Below are 17,147 nucleotides of genomic sequence, written 5' to 3'. Positions count from 1 at the left end.
TCTCTCAGACGTTTCTTTCTTTTCTCTGTGCTATCATCACAGATTTATCTCTGTACTCTCATTATGTCAATATGTGTTTCATTTTGGTATTTTATTTCTTCTTATTTCACTGTCTCTCTCTGTGTATAGGAGGATATATATCAGTCTCAGAGTTGATTGGTTGCAGTACTTGAGTCAGCTTTATTTCTCTCTACAGCACAGAGACTCACATATAAACAAGTTTTTTCAGACTTGAAGCCTAAACATTGACAATGTGTTTAGCACAACAAAAACAACAACAGATGTTCTTTATATAGAGATTTTTGTGTGTAAGGAATGTTGAATTATTTGACGCAAAGTTACAACGCAGGTGTGCATTATTTTCAAATATATCAAAGGACCGGAGTCAATTATTCCTCTTATACCACGGTTACCACAGGTATTGCTCTGGTGGTTATTTCAGACATTCGAAAGATCAGGTGTGCGTTTATAGAAAAATAGTGAAGCATTTTTTCAACCAATCAGAATAAAGCTTTCAAAAGACCTGTGGTATAATGCTCAATTAATCATTACAGTGCTTAAAGGGGACATATCATGAATATGTCACTTTTTTCATGTTTAAATGCTATAATTGGGTCCTCAGTGCTTCTATTAAACTAGAAAATGTGGAAAAGATCAACTCAATAACTTAGTTTTGGTAAACCATTCTTTTTAAGCATGTGAAAAAATAGATCATTGAAATTTGACTCCCCTTCTGATGTCAGAAGGGGATCTTATAATCTGCACTATCCAACCACAGCAGTGCCATTTAGTGCATGGATCAGCTCATTTGCATTTAAAAGGACACAAGCGAAAACGAGACATTTTAATGTGTTATAATAAATTATCTATCTGTGGGGTATTTTGAGCTAAAACTTTACATATGTACTCAGGTCGGGTGGCACCAAATATTTATTTAAAATCTTAAAAGTTTTGTGAAATGTCTCCTTTTTTGTCCATGAACTGTAGAGATATGACAGATATTTGTTTAACTAGCAGATATTTCTGTGAGTTTGTCATTAATGCAGCAAAAGCTCCGTATATAATCATTTTGTGGTTTAACCCTTTAAGAGCCTTTACATGCAAGTGTTCAGTGCTTTCTCTCTCTCTCTCTCTCTCTCTCTCTCTCTCTCTCTCTCTCTCTCTCTCTCTCTCTCTGTCTCTCTCTCTCTCTCTGAAGGGAGGGAGGGAGGTAGTCTGCTGCTCTTCTCATCATCTGTATCTTTTGTCTCAGATCTCTTCAGTGGTCGGAGGCGCCGCTGCGCGTCAATCTGCGCGTCTCTCTCGCGTCGGTGCTGCTCGTGACGGCTTTCCCTCGTTGTGCAGCTCGGATTTCATTGCTTCACGGTCAGAGGGAGTTCATGAAGATTATACAGATTTAATGTGGAGCTAAATGATCTGATCTGACTGAAGTTCCAGTAGAGATTCAGATTGAATCGCAGTCTCATCTCTTCAGATCTTTATGATTCATTCATCTGACAACTGAACTCAAGGTAAGAGGAAATCTTCTCGTGCATGATACCTGTTTCATCTGACATATATCATCTCATGATCTGTTTGGGTTTGGTGATGATTTGCATTAAATCCTTTGTGGCTAAACCCGAATGAACCCTGGTGTAGATGTCTGTAATCTCACCTACATCATAAAGCTGGATTTAGAGATCATGTTTTCATTTCTGCATGTATGAATGACTTTGATTCTGTTATAAATCTCTGATCATATCCACTTTACCCAACACTGAAGTATATTATGTGTTTTATTTTATAATAAACATACAGAGAAGCACATGGAATTACACTTAACTAAGATTTCAAGGCTTAATTTAATGTAATCAAGTTTTCTTTGTTCAGTAAGATAATAAGAAAAGATGCTGATTTTGTTCAGGTGTTTTTGTTGAGATCTCTGATGCGAGTTAGTGTAGTAAGTCAGAAACAAGATCTCATCCTCTGTGTCCTGAAGTTGATCAGCTGCAGACATTTATTATTCATCTCAACACCTCTTCACGTGCCGTGTGGACTCTAAGACACTGACCGCAGTGATATGACATCAGAATCATGGGCCATCTAAACGTCTGTCAGGATACTCAAACATTATTTCCTCTGGGACGGTTTGTGAATTGGGATTTTCCAAATTTGCATTTAAACACAAGCTGAAGGCCCAAAAGAAATTGAACTAAATTGGTTTGGGATGAAATACGTAGGAGTAATCTCATTGGGTAGAGGTCTGGTGATGATGAAATAGTGTTTTAAGGGTGAAGAGGTCAGGGTGACTCAGGAGACATGAAGGCTCAAGGTCGGGTCACATCTGATGTGTCTTTGTTCTTCAGTATTTAATTTATTCAGTTAGAAAGACTCTTTATTTTCTATTAAAAACATTCATGTATTCAAATTCATTTCACAGTAAAAAAAAAACATAGATTTGAAATATAGAACAAATGAAAATAGTTGTTTAACAGCAGTGTATTCGTCTCTGTCTGTTTGTCTGTCTGTCTTGTCTCTCCTGCAGCTGTCAATCTCTTTGTCATATTGTCATTTCTCGAATTGATCCCACTTTCACTCTTGATTTACATTTACACTTTTAGTTTTGTTTTAGTTGTGAGTTTAAGGATGTAAACATCTGTTGTGACTGATTCAGTCTGTGTGTGTGTCTTCAGATGTCAGTGCTCATTATATATGAATTGTGACATCAGATGTGTGTTCAGTTCATTGTTTGTATTTGATGTAAGGTATTTCGTCTTGTTGGTTCAGAACCTGATGTGATGTTTCTGGGTTGTTCTTCAGATGAATGAGCTCTCAGTTATTGATTTGTTTATACTGCAGTGGAGTGCAGAAGTCCTTTCACACACACACACGCACGCACGCACGCACGCACGCACGCACACACACACACACACACACACACACACACACACACACACATTATTATACTGTACTGTAATCTATAGAGAGCAGAATATTATAGAGAGATTTTTAGGCTGCAGGCTCTTGACTTGAGACAGTAAACAGCCACATAGAACACCATAGCAACCCTCCAGCAATTCCCTAGCAACCATCCTGAACATCCTAGCAAATGCATAGCAACAAGTTAAATATCACTTACAACACCTTAGAAACCTCCTATAACACAACAAAGAAACACAAACTAACACGCGTGTGTGGAAACATCTGAAGAACATGACGGACGGATGAAAGATCTTATCATTCATAATTAACTCTGTCTGTCTGTCTGTCTGTCTGTCTGTCTGTCTGTCTGTCTGTCTGGATAAATGTAAGCTCACATGAGGACATCACAGCAGATGTCTGTAATGAGAATGTGTTCACAGTCAAATATAATCTTTCCTGTTTTCTCTTCCAGATTTTTTCTCTTTATCCTGTGGTTATTGTATACAGTATATACGCTCAGTTATTTTACATCATGCGACTGAGAGCTTTTAATGGCATCAGGCTGTAAAACCCTTTAGATGTTTTATTTGTAATAATAATAATAATGCATTATTGACTCTATATGTTCCTGTAGGTCAGGTGGTAGAGTATGGTGCTGCTAATACTGCAAAGGCCCTGCTAGGACATAATGATAATTGTGTTGCTGAAATGCCTGGGAAGTTGTGAAATGCATAAATATAAATATAAAATTTAAGCCCAGTTCTTGCCATGAATATGTTCAGTGGAAACACACATACACGTAACGGTCCTGCTGCTTGATCTCATGAACCTGAAGTGAAGCTGGAAAACTATAGAGAAGTTCATTTAAATGTGCTGTTGGGAATACAGTAAAGTAATTGATGCTCTGCTGGAGAGAAACATACTTTAAGTCAACGATAAAGGTTCAACAATATTTAAAGTTTATTCTTAAGAAATTGATTTGATGTTTTAAAGTGACAGATGTTAAGGTGAGATCACCTTTAAAAGGTCACTGTAATACATTTTGTTAAAATATTTTTCCTTTAAATAATTTCAATAAATTCTGCTGTTTTATGAAGAGAAAGCGAGATGTATTACTATTTAAAAGAGTATGTGAAACAGTATGCGCTGATAAATGTTTTAAACAGTAATGGAGGACAGTGCTGTTACATGAGCGCAATAGATTCAGCAAGTGGTGTCAAGTTGATCTTAACATCTGTCTGTCTAATTTAATAATGAATGTGAAAGAAGATGTTAATATTAATATTGTGTTGATATTTCTTCTATTCATTACATACTGGAACTGAATGAAGTTGCATTGCATTATGGGAAACAGACTACATAGCACACTAATCTCTGTAGGGTCAATGCAGTGGAGTACTGTAGTGATAGTATGTGAAGTATGATTGGTGTACATGTGACATGAATGGATTTCAGCACTGAACAGTCCTCATAATACAATCACACTAACACAACATCTGACCCGTCTAACGTCACTCAATAGTGGGTAGAATGTTCCCTTGTTATCATACAACCTTTTATTACTGCATATTCAAGCTACATCATCAAGTTACTATCTTGTTTTTGGTAGAATGTAGACAATCCTATTCTTCTAGACTTAGAAAATGTGTGATGTTGTTACCATTGTGAAGGTTTGTGAGGTTCGACCTTTGGAATGAACCAACCCTGTGATTAGAACCTAAATAAATACAGTCCGCAGAGAAGCTCAGATCGAGAGACAGTTGAGTGTTTTCTGATGAGACATCTCAATATGGGTTCTCCCTGCAGAATATTATACACCCCATTCGTGGTCTGAGTGTGTCTTATTTTTGTTAAGGTTCATAAGTATTTTAAACCTGACAACTCACAGTTTGTTTTTATACATCTATACACAAATATCACCATAATCTAGATGAATCCAAAGCGATCCGATCAAAAGTGGTTTCGACTACCTCTGAATGTGGTTGAAAGTGGTCGAAAGTGGACGCGGTCAAAACGTTTTGAACACCGTTTACACCTGGCATTAACGTCGTCCACTTGTGATCCGATCGATGAAAACGCATGTTAATGCCAAGTGTAAACAGCCTCTTATTCTCAGGATTTGATTGGACCTCTTCTGTTGTTGTACTGCAGGTCTTTCCCAACCCCCTCAATCAATCAGAAAATCCCTCAGACAAAGACATCTCACTCTTTATTCTCTTCATCTAACACACAGACAGATGATGATGATGATGATGATAAAACTCAATCTAATGTGTTGTGGTTGATTTGAACACGACTCGATTAATATGTGAACCCAACACATTTAGTGTCAGATCAGTGCAATGTAATCATTATTATATCACTATGTTGTTTTTATTCAGTATGTGAAATGAACCCAACAGTTAAAGATCTTGTGTGAGCATACAGACCATCACCTCATCTGGTATGAAAGACAATAGATCATTTTTACATGGTTAGTTTAGGGCTCCCGGTATTCCAGAGTAACCATGGAAACCAGACAGCCGGTTAACGTTTGGTTTTCCAGCTGGTCCACAATGAGAGGTTCATCATCAGATGCTGGCTTTACAGTAAAAATGTTGACATACTGTACACAATAACACTCAATTTGGAGAGTGATGTGAATTATAATATCTTACACATACTGTCTGTCTGTCTGTCTGTCTGTCTGTCACTGGATTCATCTATCACGCCTGACTCATCTTCATTGTTGGTTGTACCTAACAAAGGTTTTGGGAAAAAGGGGAAACCTTGAATGTGTTTGTTTCTCTTTGGATTCCTCGTCCAGTGATTAGTTTCAGGTGATTTATTATTTTGATTGATGTATTGTTTGTTTTAAAGATCCTTCATGAAACAGTCTTACATAGTTTGTTATATTTAATTCAGTGCAGAGGTTGAATGATTTACACAGAAGTTTCTTATGTAGATGGAGTCAGTAGTAAGATAAAATGAGTTTTACCCACCAGCTGAATGAAGTGATGTCCTGTATGTGTGTGGTTGGATCAGGATTAATTTAAGAGATAAGCGGTGATCTGCTGAACCAGATGAGATGTGTTTAGAGCTCAGGAGATTATCAAGTGTCAGTCTTGTGCCTGATTTATTCCTGAATGTTTTCCTAAAATGTTTCTTCTGCAAACCCATTTGTACATTTGAGTACAGTAGCATTATTAAGACCTGTGTGTGTGTGTGTGTGTGTGTGTGTGTGTGTGTGTGTGTGTGTGTGTGTGTGTGTGTGTGTGTGTGTGTGTGTGTGTGTGTGTGTGTGTGTGTGTTGTGTGTGTGTGTGTGTGTGTGTGTGTATGCAGATGAGATGAGACGAGACGAGACGAGACGTGTTTTCTGTCCGTCAGTCTCTCTGGATGTCTGTAAGCTGATTTGTGTGATCTAATGATCTTTTTGTAAATTTCATGTTAGGTTTATTGTATTTTCCCTCAGCTCAGCTCATGAAAGATATTGAATGGACTTTTAATCTCTAAAGATCAGCTAAACTTCATTTAATAGGGAAATATTTATTGTTTTATCTCCTCATTTGCAGTTGCATGCATGCTTTCAGTTCAAACAGACAATGCATCTAGTCTTTTGTTTGAAGTTGAAGTTTTTTGTGACATGTTATGTTGAGTTGAAGGTATAGATCAGGGGTTCTGAATTCTCATCATTTTCATAGGTCCGGAAAAAATGGTTACTACAAAAATTGTCAAGCATAGTAATAACTTTATGTAAATCATTTGTTAATCAACACAAATGGTTTGGGAAAAACATAACAAGTGTATTTTGCATTTAAAGTAAAAACATTTTTTAAACATAAACACAAGAAATATGCCAAAAGTAACCAGGTGCAAGATACAGAGCAACCTAATGAGAGAAATGGCACTGTTTGTTTTCCATCAGATGCATAAACCATGGCAAAAAAAGTGTGGTTGGTAGGCAGAGACACTGACCAAAATTAGGGGTGCACCTATAAATTGGCTGATGATGCTTGTTGTGTCAAACTCAGTTCCCCCTATGTTTCCCTTTAGTGTAGTGTTTTTATAGCGTTTTCATCACGTTATTAAAGATTTGAATTTGTTATACTAAAAGGCAATAATATCATGTATTTTATAATACAATTTATTAAATATTTCATACATTTGACAGTTTTCTATTAGGGTATTTCTTTTAAAATATAGCCTGTCTTTTTCTTTTTTTTTCTTTACTGGTTGTTTTTTAAATGTTATGTTTGCATACATAATAAATATATATTATACATATAATATGATTCATACTGTAAAAATAATTGACTTACCATTAAGAACAATACAGATACATTACAGAAATGCACACATATAGATATTTATTTAAAACTTTAAATATATAAATAATAAAACGTATAACGTGATAAAAACGCTATAAAAACACTACACTGAAGGGAAAAATAGTGGGAACAGACTTCGACACAACATGCTTGCTATGCTTCTCAATGAATTACGGTGAAATGCCGCTACATCCAAAAGCCAAGGGGCGCTCTCGGGCAGAAACTTAATATGCGCTGCAGACGAAGAACTAGACACACGCAGCTCCAGGAAATGTCTTAAGGTTATATTTATATTGCTGTTCTTCAAACCTTTTCAGGTATTTTCATGATAATAAAGTTTATGTTTGACGAGTGTTGCTTTTTCAAATGCATGTTTTAAACGACTCAAACCAACAGTGATTTCAGATTGATAAGGACTTAATGATCAAAAGCCGTAGTACATGAAGTAGCTGTGCATAATATCTGGGTGTGATGGCTACAGCGTGACACAGGAAAGTTTTTAATAACTCGTTTTATTTTCGGACCAGGACTACTCTTAAATCTAAAAAGAAAAGAAAACTAAACGAATGGTTTACAAGTTTAATATGCATTTGTAAAGTAGCAAATGCACACATTTAATCAATCACATGGAAATTAATGCACTTGTACTATGAAGTGGACGCGGGTCCGGATCAAGTTCCAGTCGGATCCGGACCGGAGTCCGGACTTTGAGAACCCCTGGTATAGATAATTAGCTTCTTCTTCATGCTGTCTGTTTATTAATCTGTGTACAGCAGAAGTTTTTGATTATAGTTCATTAGTGTCTGTAATGTTGCTGGTTAAAGTCAAGAGACTTCAGTTGTGTCTTTGTGATTGTAGTTAAGACTGTAAAGAGCAGAGCTAACTGATGAGATTTAAATCACTCCGGACAAAGACCATGCTGAATCCTTTAGGAATTGAAATGCTAAATGCCCAGAGCAACGACAATTGAGTATACAGTACAGAGAGAGAGAGAGAGAGAGAGAGAGAGAGAGAGAGAGAGAGAGAGAGAGAGAGAGAGAGAGAGAGAGAGAGAGAGAGAGAGAGAGAGAGAGAGAGAGAGAGAGAGAGAGAGAGAGAGAGAGAGAGAGAGAGAGAGAGAGAGAGAGAGAGAGAGAGAGAGAGAGACACCCATCAGTTGCTGCTAAATTCATTTATCAGTTACACACCATCAGAAATAATCCACAGCCCTGATCTTGTACAGTACTTTTATTTTACCTCTCATGTGCCTCCATAAATGTACATTTGTATACTTCATATGTTTATATTTCAAAGTCAACTTTATATTGTAAATATCCTCTGATTCTATTTTATTTTATTTGCAGTAGTACTTCATCCATCACCCAGCACCTTAGCTTAATTGCACCTTAATGTTTGTTAATATTGTGTTATTGTATGTTTCTCGTTTTATGTATAATGCTTTGGCAATATTGTAAGTGACACAATCATGCCAATAAAGTTCTTTAAATTGAAATTGAATTGAATTGAATTGAGAGAGAGAGAGAGAGAGAGAGAGAGAGAGAGAGAGAGAGAGAGAGAGAGAGAGAGAGAGAGAGAGAGAGAGCTGCTTGCTCATTCAGAAACTCATTTGACATTTGAATGGCGATAGATGTGAGTCAAACTGAGCAGGTGCACAACATTCCCATGCCTGTAAATATATTCAGACAGTAATTGTTTCACATGGGAATATGGTGTCATTTCCACAGTCTGTCATTTTATTGATGTCTGGAAATGTTGGTATTTCTCTATAAATTTGCTGAATTGAACAAAGATGAAAGTTTCTCTATGTGGGTCTTCATCTGTACTTTCTGTTGATAGACTTCACCAGTTCTCCCTCAAGTTTCAGTTTAAAGATCATTTATTATCATGATTGATGGCGTGTTTGTGTTTCAGTATGATCAGGGTTTGACTCCTGATCTGTCACAGTGTTGTGTACAGTTAGCAGGATGTCAGTTCCACCTTAAATATACTCCATGCTCTTAATACAGACTGATAGAACCCATTAATACCCAAACCTTCGATTACATTGTTAGACATTAGAAATAATTGTTTGAATACTGCTAAACCATACATAATCCATTGATGTGGATCGTTGTTATACAACAGTTTTTAAGCCGATTGTAATCTCATAGCTTTTCATTTAGAGATTAGATCAATGAGCCCATGACCACCCTCAAAACACAGGTAGATTTAGTATGCCTGGATGAAGCCAATGATGTCCTCCCCAGAGAAAGTTCACAAAATGTTTCTGGAGTAGCTGCAAAAGTCCAGCTGGAGGATCTAAAACAGTCAGTCGATGCCACAACATTGAAGCGCAAGGTTGTTTATAACTAAAACTCTGCCTCTTTACAATAATTGTGGCTGAATCCAACTCCACCTCTTCAATCCTTCTAGAACCTTTGCGACTACTCCATCCCTATTCCTTGCCATATATTGTTGGGTACCAAAAAAACCCTCCAAGGATTTTCAATCCCCCTGTATTCCAGTGGCATTATTGTGGAAGGTGATGTGGAACTTCTTCCCACCAATGACCACAAAGTAATGCTTCAGTTTTATTTCAATTCACCTTGGCTGAAGATGGTTTTTGGAACCAATCCAGACACTTGCTCAAGTGGAAAATATCTTCTTGAGATCTTATTATGACCGTAACATCATCAGCATTATTACTGTAGTTGTTTCAGATATATTGGGATTGAGGACTGAAATAGCCTGTAGCTTTTCTCTTAGAACTCTTAACAAAGGTTCTATAGATATTACATTTAAGAGTCCTGAGAGGATGCATCCTTGTCATACACCTCTACACACAGGAAAAGTCCTTGTTAATCTTCCATTTATCTTTAACATACTAAAAACATCTGTATAAAGCATCTTGATCCATGTAATGAGCTGTTCTCCAAACCTAAAGGCTGACAAGGCATTGAAAGTTATCCGTGGTCAACTCTGTCAAATGCCTTTTCCTGGTCAAGTGACAAAAGGCCCACATCAAGTCCATAAATCTCAGTGAAGTGCAATAAATCTCGCACAAGACAGATTATCAAAGATGGAACATCCTAGAATACAATACAATAGGATAGGACTGATCTTCATAAATGATTGAAGTCATAACCTTTTTTCAAGTGGTTTGTTAATGTCTTTGAAAGTATTTTGTAATCTATCCCTAAAAGAGAAATAGGGCGCCAGTTTCCTAAATTTATTTTCTTTGGCAATAATGTTATTATTTATGCAACTTATAAAAACCGGAAGTATTGCCCTAGGGCAAACAGCTGTATGTCCGTGTATGTTTTAAAGATCGCTCTGCATCTGATCTCTATCAAAAGTCCTTCACAAAAATGGAATTATCTCAGCTTTTTGCTCAAAATTTGGTGTTTTTGATGAAACCTACACATATTTGAGAGGTGATAAAAACAGAACACATGAAGATAGGATGAAACAGATTTTTTGTTTGAAAGCTGAGGGTCTGTTCTTTTATTTCATATATTGTATGTTTATATATTTAAAAAGGAGCATTTTCTGGAAGGCATTAAACTTTTGTGACAATCATGAAAAATGCTGGCGGCGAAAGAGTTAAGAGCTCCTGTGGAATTAAGATGGTTGGGAACGGTATACATTAATAAGAGAAAAAGACAGACTTGTAAAAAATAACTACCCGCTGCATTCTTCCAGGAATAATTTCTATCATATTGGAAGCATTCCCCTGAACTCTTCCTGATATGAGAACAGCTTCTCCAGCACTTACACTGGAACCATTCACCATTCATTCCATTCACTTAGCCATTCTGCCTGGTTTAACATATGTTTCATATGTTATATATACGGTGTGTTTCTTGCAAAAATATCACACTTGACCTTTTAAAAGCCAAAAATTTGAAAAGTGCACTTCTCTTTTCTTTATTACGACATCCATTCACGTTTAAAGATTCGATATTTAAGGGTGTTATAATATCTTAATGCAGCAGGTGACATCTACACAAAGCTGTTTTTTACCAAAACTCTAACGGCTTTTTGTACAATGACCTATGCTTGTGTGTGCCTGACGAAGGTCTCTGACCGAAATGTTGCTGTTTTTAAACTTTTTGAAATAAAGGGAATATAACAGTGTGCCGATCTTTTTTCTACTTTCTAACAGTTTATCAACCATTGAAACTTCTTTAAGAAATATAACAATATAACAATATAACATAACTATATTTGTTGTGTGTGTGTGTGTGTGTGTGTGTGTGTGCGTGTGTGCGTGTGTGTACGCGCATGTGTGTGCATGAATTTCACTAAACACTTTCAGTCTGTGTTATCAGGATTCAGTGATTGCTGTTATACTCCTGTCCTGCATCATACTGAATCTTCATACTGGATATCTATGTGATTTTAATGCATTTTTAAAGAGGTGATTTCAATATGTTATTTTTTTTTCATGTTTTCTGCTCTCCCCCTCTCTCTGTCTCTCTCTCTCTCTGTCTCTCTCTCTCTCTCTTTAGGTGAAGGATGTTGTGTCTGATCAGTGATGGTCTGCAGGTTCTGCTGTGGGTTCTGCTCATGTTCTCCTGCTGTTGTGAGTATTATTAATAAAACACATCACACCAAACATGTTAACATGCTCTTGTGTGTTATAATATAGAAATATAGGTGCCGTAGAATATAAAACTGTATTTATAGGCATAGATGAATAATAAGAGTTGTGTACATGGTAATGACATCATGAACCTCAAACACGATTGTTTCCTCCTTCTTATGTAAACCTTGTGCATGCAAAAGAGCGCTGGAAAACAGACCAATCTCAACATTACACCAACTGTGATGTAACAGACTGAAACGTACACCACTACATGTTTAGTAATGTGAGCTACGGGCATGAGCCTCAGAGCAGAGCCAATCAGAGCACAGCCAATCAGAGCAGAGCCAATCAGAGCAGAGCTCAACATTATTATTCATGACTCTTCCAAATAGGGCAAAAATAGACCATTTCACTCAAAGAACAAATCCTAGGGTAAATGGACATATTAAAACAGTTTCTGGATCATTTTTGCACTTAATAAAGCCACAAACCTTCTGTGTAGATATCAGAAAACAATTTAACAGATTATTACAATGTATTCTTTGGCACCTTTAAATAAAAGTAAAAGTAAAAAAAAAATTATATAACTTATTTCTGTCGATAGACTGTATCCTAAATAAAACCTCATCTATGGTATACTCAGCATTTGTTATGACCGCATCTGCCATAACTGTTAAAGATTCATGTCATGATGTCTTATGTAGTATTGAATTGTGGAGTGATTTTTGTGATTATTTGGGCGGGAATAAAATGGTGGGTGGATGACCCCTAACACAATCACGAGCATCCATTCAGGTTGTAGCGGTGCTTGAATGTTGAGAGAGACGCCAGCTGTCCCGCGAGTGGCCGTGGTTTTAGTGTTGACAGTGGACACGCCCCCAGCGCTTCACAGCAGAGAATCCGGTCTGTTTTTGATAACTCTTTTAATTAAATCATTCAACTTTATCTGGGTGGATGATATCACATTTTTCTATAGTGTGACAAACTGTGAAAACATCGGACTTTAAGCTTACTGAAAACACACTGTAATTTATTTTGAGATAGCCCAGTGTCTCTGTAGATGTGGATCTGTGTGGTTTCTTTGTGTTGGACGTAACCCATCTGCCACCTTCCATAGCTTTAACACTTTAATGTGTGTGACCGACCATATGATGCTTTACAGGCAAATCTTTATATTGTCTGCTTCACAACACCTGTTCATTAACATCTTTTATAATGGGTGGCTGTTTTTTTAGGGATGATGGGAAATCTCTCTCTTTCTCTCTGTCCAGGATGATTTATAACTCATATAGAGCAGATGTTATATAGAGTTTGATCTGTTGGCAAGATTACAAACAGTGTCTCTGTCTGTTTCATGAATGTGTGTTATAAGAGTTTTACAGTAGCTTTACTAACACTGATAATGAACAGATTTCACAGTCATTAAAGACAATGAGACTGAATACACACACACATGCACACATCCAGGACATCTCATTCACTGTTTTCAGATATTTTCTATTCACTAAATCTTTTGTTACGCGAAAACAAACATTTATTAGATGACTCAGTAAAACTAATGATTATTGTTATCACTAAGTTTACAGACAGCTGCTGACTTCAGTTCTTTTGAATCTGATTTACTTTATTGAACCAAAGGCCCTCCTCCATCTCTCCGGGTTACTGAGCAGCTGTTACCACGGTTAAAGATGATGAGAGATGTAAACTACTGCTGTGTGTTATACAACTAATACATGAAGCTGTAACACATCTCTCATGTGTGTGCGTGTGTGTGTGTATATGTGTACATTTATTATCAATATATTTATATATATATATATATATATATATCTGTTTATTGAGGGTTTCAGCAGTAACAACCTAAACAAATAGCTTTCGTGGAACATACATAACTTCTGCAAAGAATCAATAACAACAGAGTCCTTTTAGAGTAGTTTATTTCTAATAACAACAAGCAAAATAAACAACAAGTAGATTACCTTGGTTTAAATCATAGTTAATGTTTAAAATGTGTTTATAATCTATATAATCTTAACTACAGATTGGCTGCTAAACCTCCCTTCACATAGCAGTAAGGATCGCCGTCTCCCCTCATCTTTAGCAAACCAAAACATTTGTTATTTTCAACAAGATATTTGTTCCAGAGTTCAGTTTAACCACTAACCAGACCATTAAACAAGGAAGTTAAGTTCTGTGCAGAAGCATAACCACGACAACGCACGTGCTTTCCCAAACCCCTGATGATAGATTCCAGAAATCAGAAAAATCAGTCTATACTCAATTTTTCTATATAAGATAACATGTCTTATTGATCTGACAAAAATGTTTTTGGGAGACAACATACTTAGGATGAATTAAAATCACTTAAACCAGTCGCAATAATATCCAACAAATGGAGAAGGGACGGCTCTTCCAAGATTATTTAATGTTTGTTTTAATTTAATGTTTGTACAGTATGTGCATTTATGAGTAAGAAAAAGTGTAATAGACATGAGCTTTGAAACACACATTTGGGTACAGTACAATACACCAGCACCTTCACCTTCATTCAGCCATTAATGGAAAGTCTCACGCTTTTTAGTTTATTTACTGTCATGTTTATATGAATATGCTTCTTAACACTTTCCCTGCAAGGTTTTTTTTTTGCCAGCCAGCGTCACTATTTTTAATGATTTTCATAAAAGTTTAATGCCTTTCAGAAAATGTTCTTCTTTAAATATATAAACAAACAATATATCAAATGAAAGAACAGACCCTCTGCTTTAAAACAAAAATTAGTTTCATCCTATCTTCATTTGTTCTCTTTTTATCACCTCTCAAATATGGGTAGGTTTCTTCAAAAAGCTGAGATAATTGCATTTTTGTGAAGGACTTTTGATAGAGATCAGATTCAGAGCAATGATCATACACAACATGAACATACACAGAGATTTTACTGTTTTTGGATCAGTGGATGCTTTGGTGTTTTATAAGTTGGGTAAGAGCATCACCTGGTGGATAATAGTGGAAATATAGACTACCGTAGATCCCCTAGCTAACAAAAACCAACCCCCATCATTATAGGGTCACAGTGATTTCACAAAGTAAGATCAAAATTTTTTGTTGGTCCTGGATCAATGTTTTAACTGAAACTCCAAATTACCCTTAACTCAAACCCTACCAATTTGTTACCCCACAAATTAGTGAAATAATAGTTTGAGAAAAGAAAATCTCCAAAAAAGTTACTAACCCAATTCTAAATCTAACAATCTGTCAATTCCTCCAGAAAACAGTGTTGAGGCGAACTTAAGAGTTTACATTTATTTCAGACAGAAATCTTGGAGTCGTTTATTGTGAAATTGGGAGAAATAATGGCCAGAATTACTTTGTGGCAGCGTTAACATTAACATTACACACCCATCAGCTGTATAATTAATTTCATTTTAACGGTTTATTTTCTCTTTTTTTTACAGGTTTGACTCAAGCAGAGACTCTCGTTACTGTCAGAAAAGTCACCCATCCTTCTTTGCGACAGCCATTAGCAGGCTCCGCTCTCCTCCCGTGTGTTTTTACTCTGTCACCTGCTGTTCCTCCGAGTCACGGCCCGTATATTCACTGGACCCGAGGTTCAGGAGAGCAGGAGAGGACGGTTCTGTTCGCCCGGGACGGGGTGGTGAGAGTACACCAGGCTTACGCGGGACGGGTCAATCTCCCCGGTTACTCTGTCAATCAACTGAACGCATCGCTGGCACTATCACACCTGCGCTCCAATGATTCCGGCATCTTCCGCTGCCACGTCGCCCTGGGAGACAAATATGAGCAAGATACAGTCAACCTGGAGATCACAGGTCAGATCCACACAGCACCTAAACACACACACACATGAACGCGCATACACGTGAACGCACATACACGTGAACACACATACACGTGAACACACATACACCTAAACACACACACACATGAGTATACAACATATTGGTTCACCATACACTAGAGTATCGTGTCCAAAATGAAGTGTTTAGAACTCTTCAAACATTCAGTGATGTTTCCTCAAAACTCTAGAGATGTTGTGCACTCGATAGATCGACCATCAGTTTCAGTTTCAGATGAATGATTCAGAAGTACTGCTGATGGTCTCTAAAGATCTGCTGCTTTAACCCCTCATTACATTCATTCACTATCATGTTAATTTGTGTTTTTCTCTTTTCTCCATCTCTCTTCAGCTCTGTATCAGATTCATTACGATGTTAACGTGCCATGACTCTTTAATGAGAAGTGTTTGATTGATTGTTTAAGATCTCTCATGAAGATCATTAAGAGAACAGGTGCTTTAATGAGAGACATTAACATCAACTGCACATAAATCATTCACGTGTGTCATCCGTCTGCATTAAAGATGTGTGACTTATGTCTTTTTAAAGACTTGAGGTTTAACTTTCATGTTTAATCTACAGGTGAGAATGAAGTCAAATGTCTTACTGACCCTCCTGCACAAAAACAGATAACAAGGCAGATCATTTAAAAATGTTTAAGGGGGAAATGTTATTTCATGAACTATCTCTTTAATGAAGTTCAATAGCAGTAACATTTGCACGAGTGCTTACAGAAACAATGTTTCAGTTGTAATTCAATAATGTGTGTGTGTGTTTGTGTTTTCAGGTGTTGTGTTTCACTATCGAGCAGTGTCTGACAGATATTCGCTCTCTTTTGATGATGCTGTTGATGCGTGTGAACAGAATTCTGGTGATATTGCCGCTCCAGAACAACTGTGGGCTGCGTTTCACTCAGGACTCAACAGCTGCGCAGCCGGATGGCTGAAAGATCAGACTGTCAGGTCAGAGGATGACATCACAGACGTTCATATTATTCATTAACAGATTACAACAATGTTTAATGTTCATTTGCCTTTTTTCTGTTGATCTTAGCATTTCAACTTGTATTTCTAAGCAAATGAGTATTCTGGGAAACATTCAGTCAAACGTGTAGATGACATCCCTGGTGCCTCTATCAACCTATAAAATGTGAAAAAAAACAATGCAGTAACTTGGTTTTGGTAAACCATTATCTGCAAGCACGTGAAAAAATAGCTAATTGAAATTTGGCTCCCCTTGTGATGTCAGAAGGGGATCTTATTATATTAACACCGCCCCTTAATCTGCACTATCCAACCACGGCAATGCCATTTAGTGCAGAGATCAGCTCATTTGCATTTTAAAGGACACACCCAAAAACAGCACACTTTTGCTCACACCTACAAAGTGTCAATTTTAAGTAAGGGATAATGTAGAGGCAGCCGGTAGTTATCGGGAAATAAGCCCCGACAGTGTGATCAGGACCCGACGCGAAGCGGAGGGTGTATCACACTGAAGGGCTGCCGGCTGCCTCTAC

At 37.0% G+C, this 17,147-nt stretch overlaps 1 protein-coding gene across 1 annotated transcript in view; it reads left to right on the top strand.

Moving 5' to 3' along the window:
- Positions 1–1,246: 1,246 nt before the first annotated feature.
- Positions 1,247–17,147, top strand: part of ncana (neurocan a) — a 32,389-nt gene continuing 16,488 nt past the window's right edge. Inside the window, exons 1-4 of the mRNA XM_065271279.2 lie at positions 1,247–1,511; positions 11,701–11,774; positions 15,230–15,604; positions 16,419–16,593. Of these exons, the coding sequence (XP_065127351.1) occupies positions 11,708–11,774; positions 15,230–15,604; positions 16,419–16,593 (617 nt within the window). The 5' untranslated portion in view covers positions 1,247–1,511; positions 11,701–11,707. The remainder of the gene's footprint in view (positions 1,512–11,700; positions 11,775–15,229; positions 15,605–16,418; positions 16,594–17,147) is intronic.

Source organism: Paramisgurnus dabryanus, chromosome 6 (genome assembly GCF_030506205.2).
Source record: "Paramisgurnus dabryanus chromosome 6, PD_genome_1.1, whole genome shotgun sequence".
Lineage (NCBI taxonomy): Eukaryota > Metazoa > Chordata > Actinopteri > Cypriniformes > Cobitidae > Paramisgurnus > Paramisgurnus dabryanus.
The sequence above is the reverse complement of the archived record's forward strand: the minus strand, read 5'-3'. Positions and strand labels throughout refer to the sequence as shown.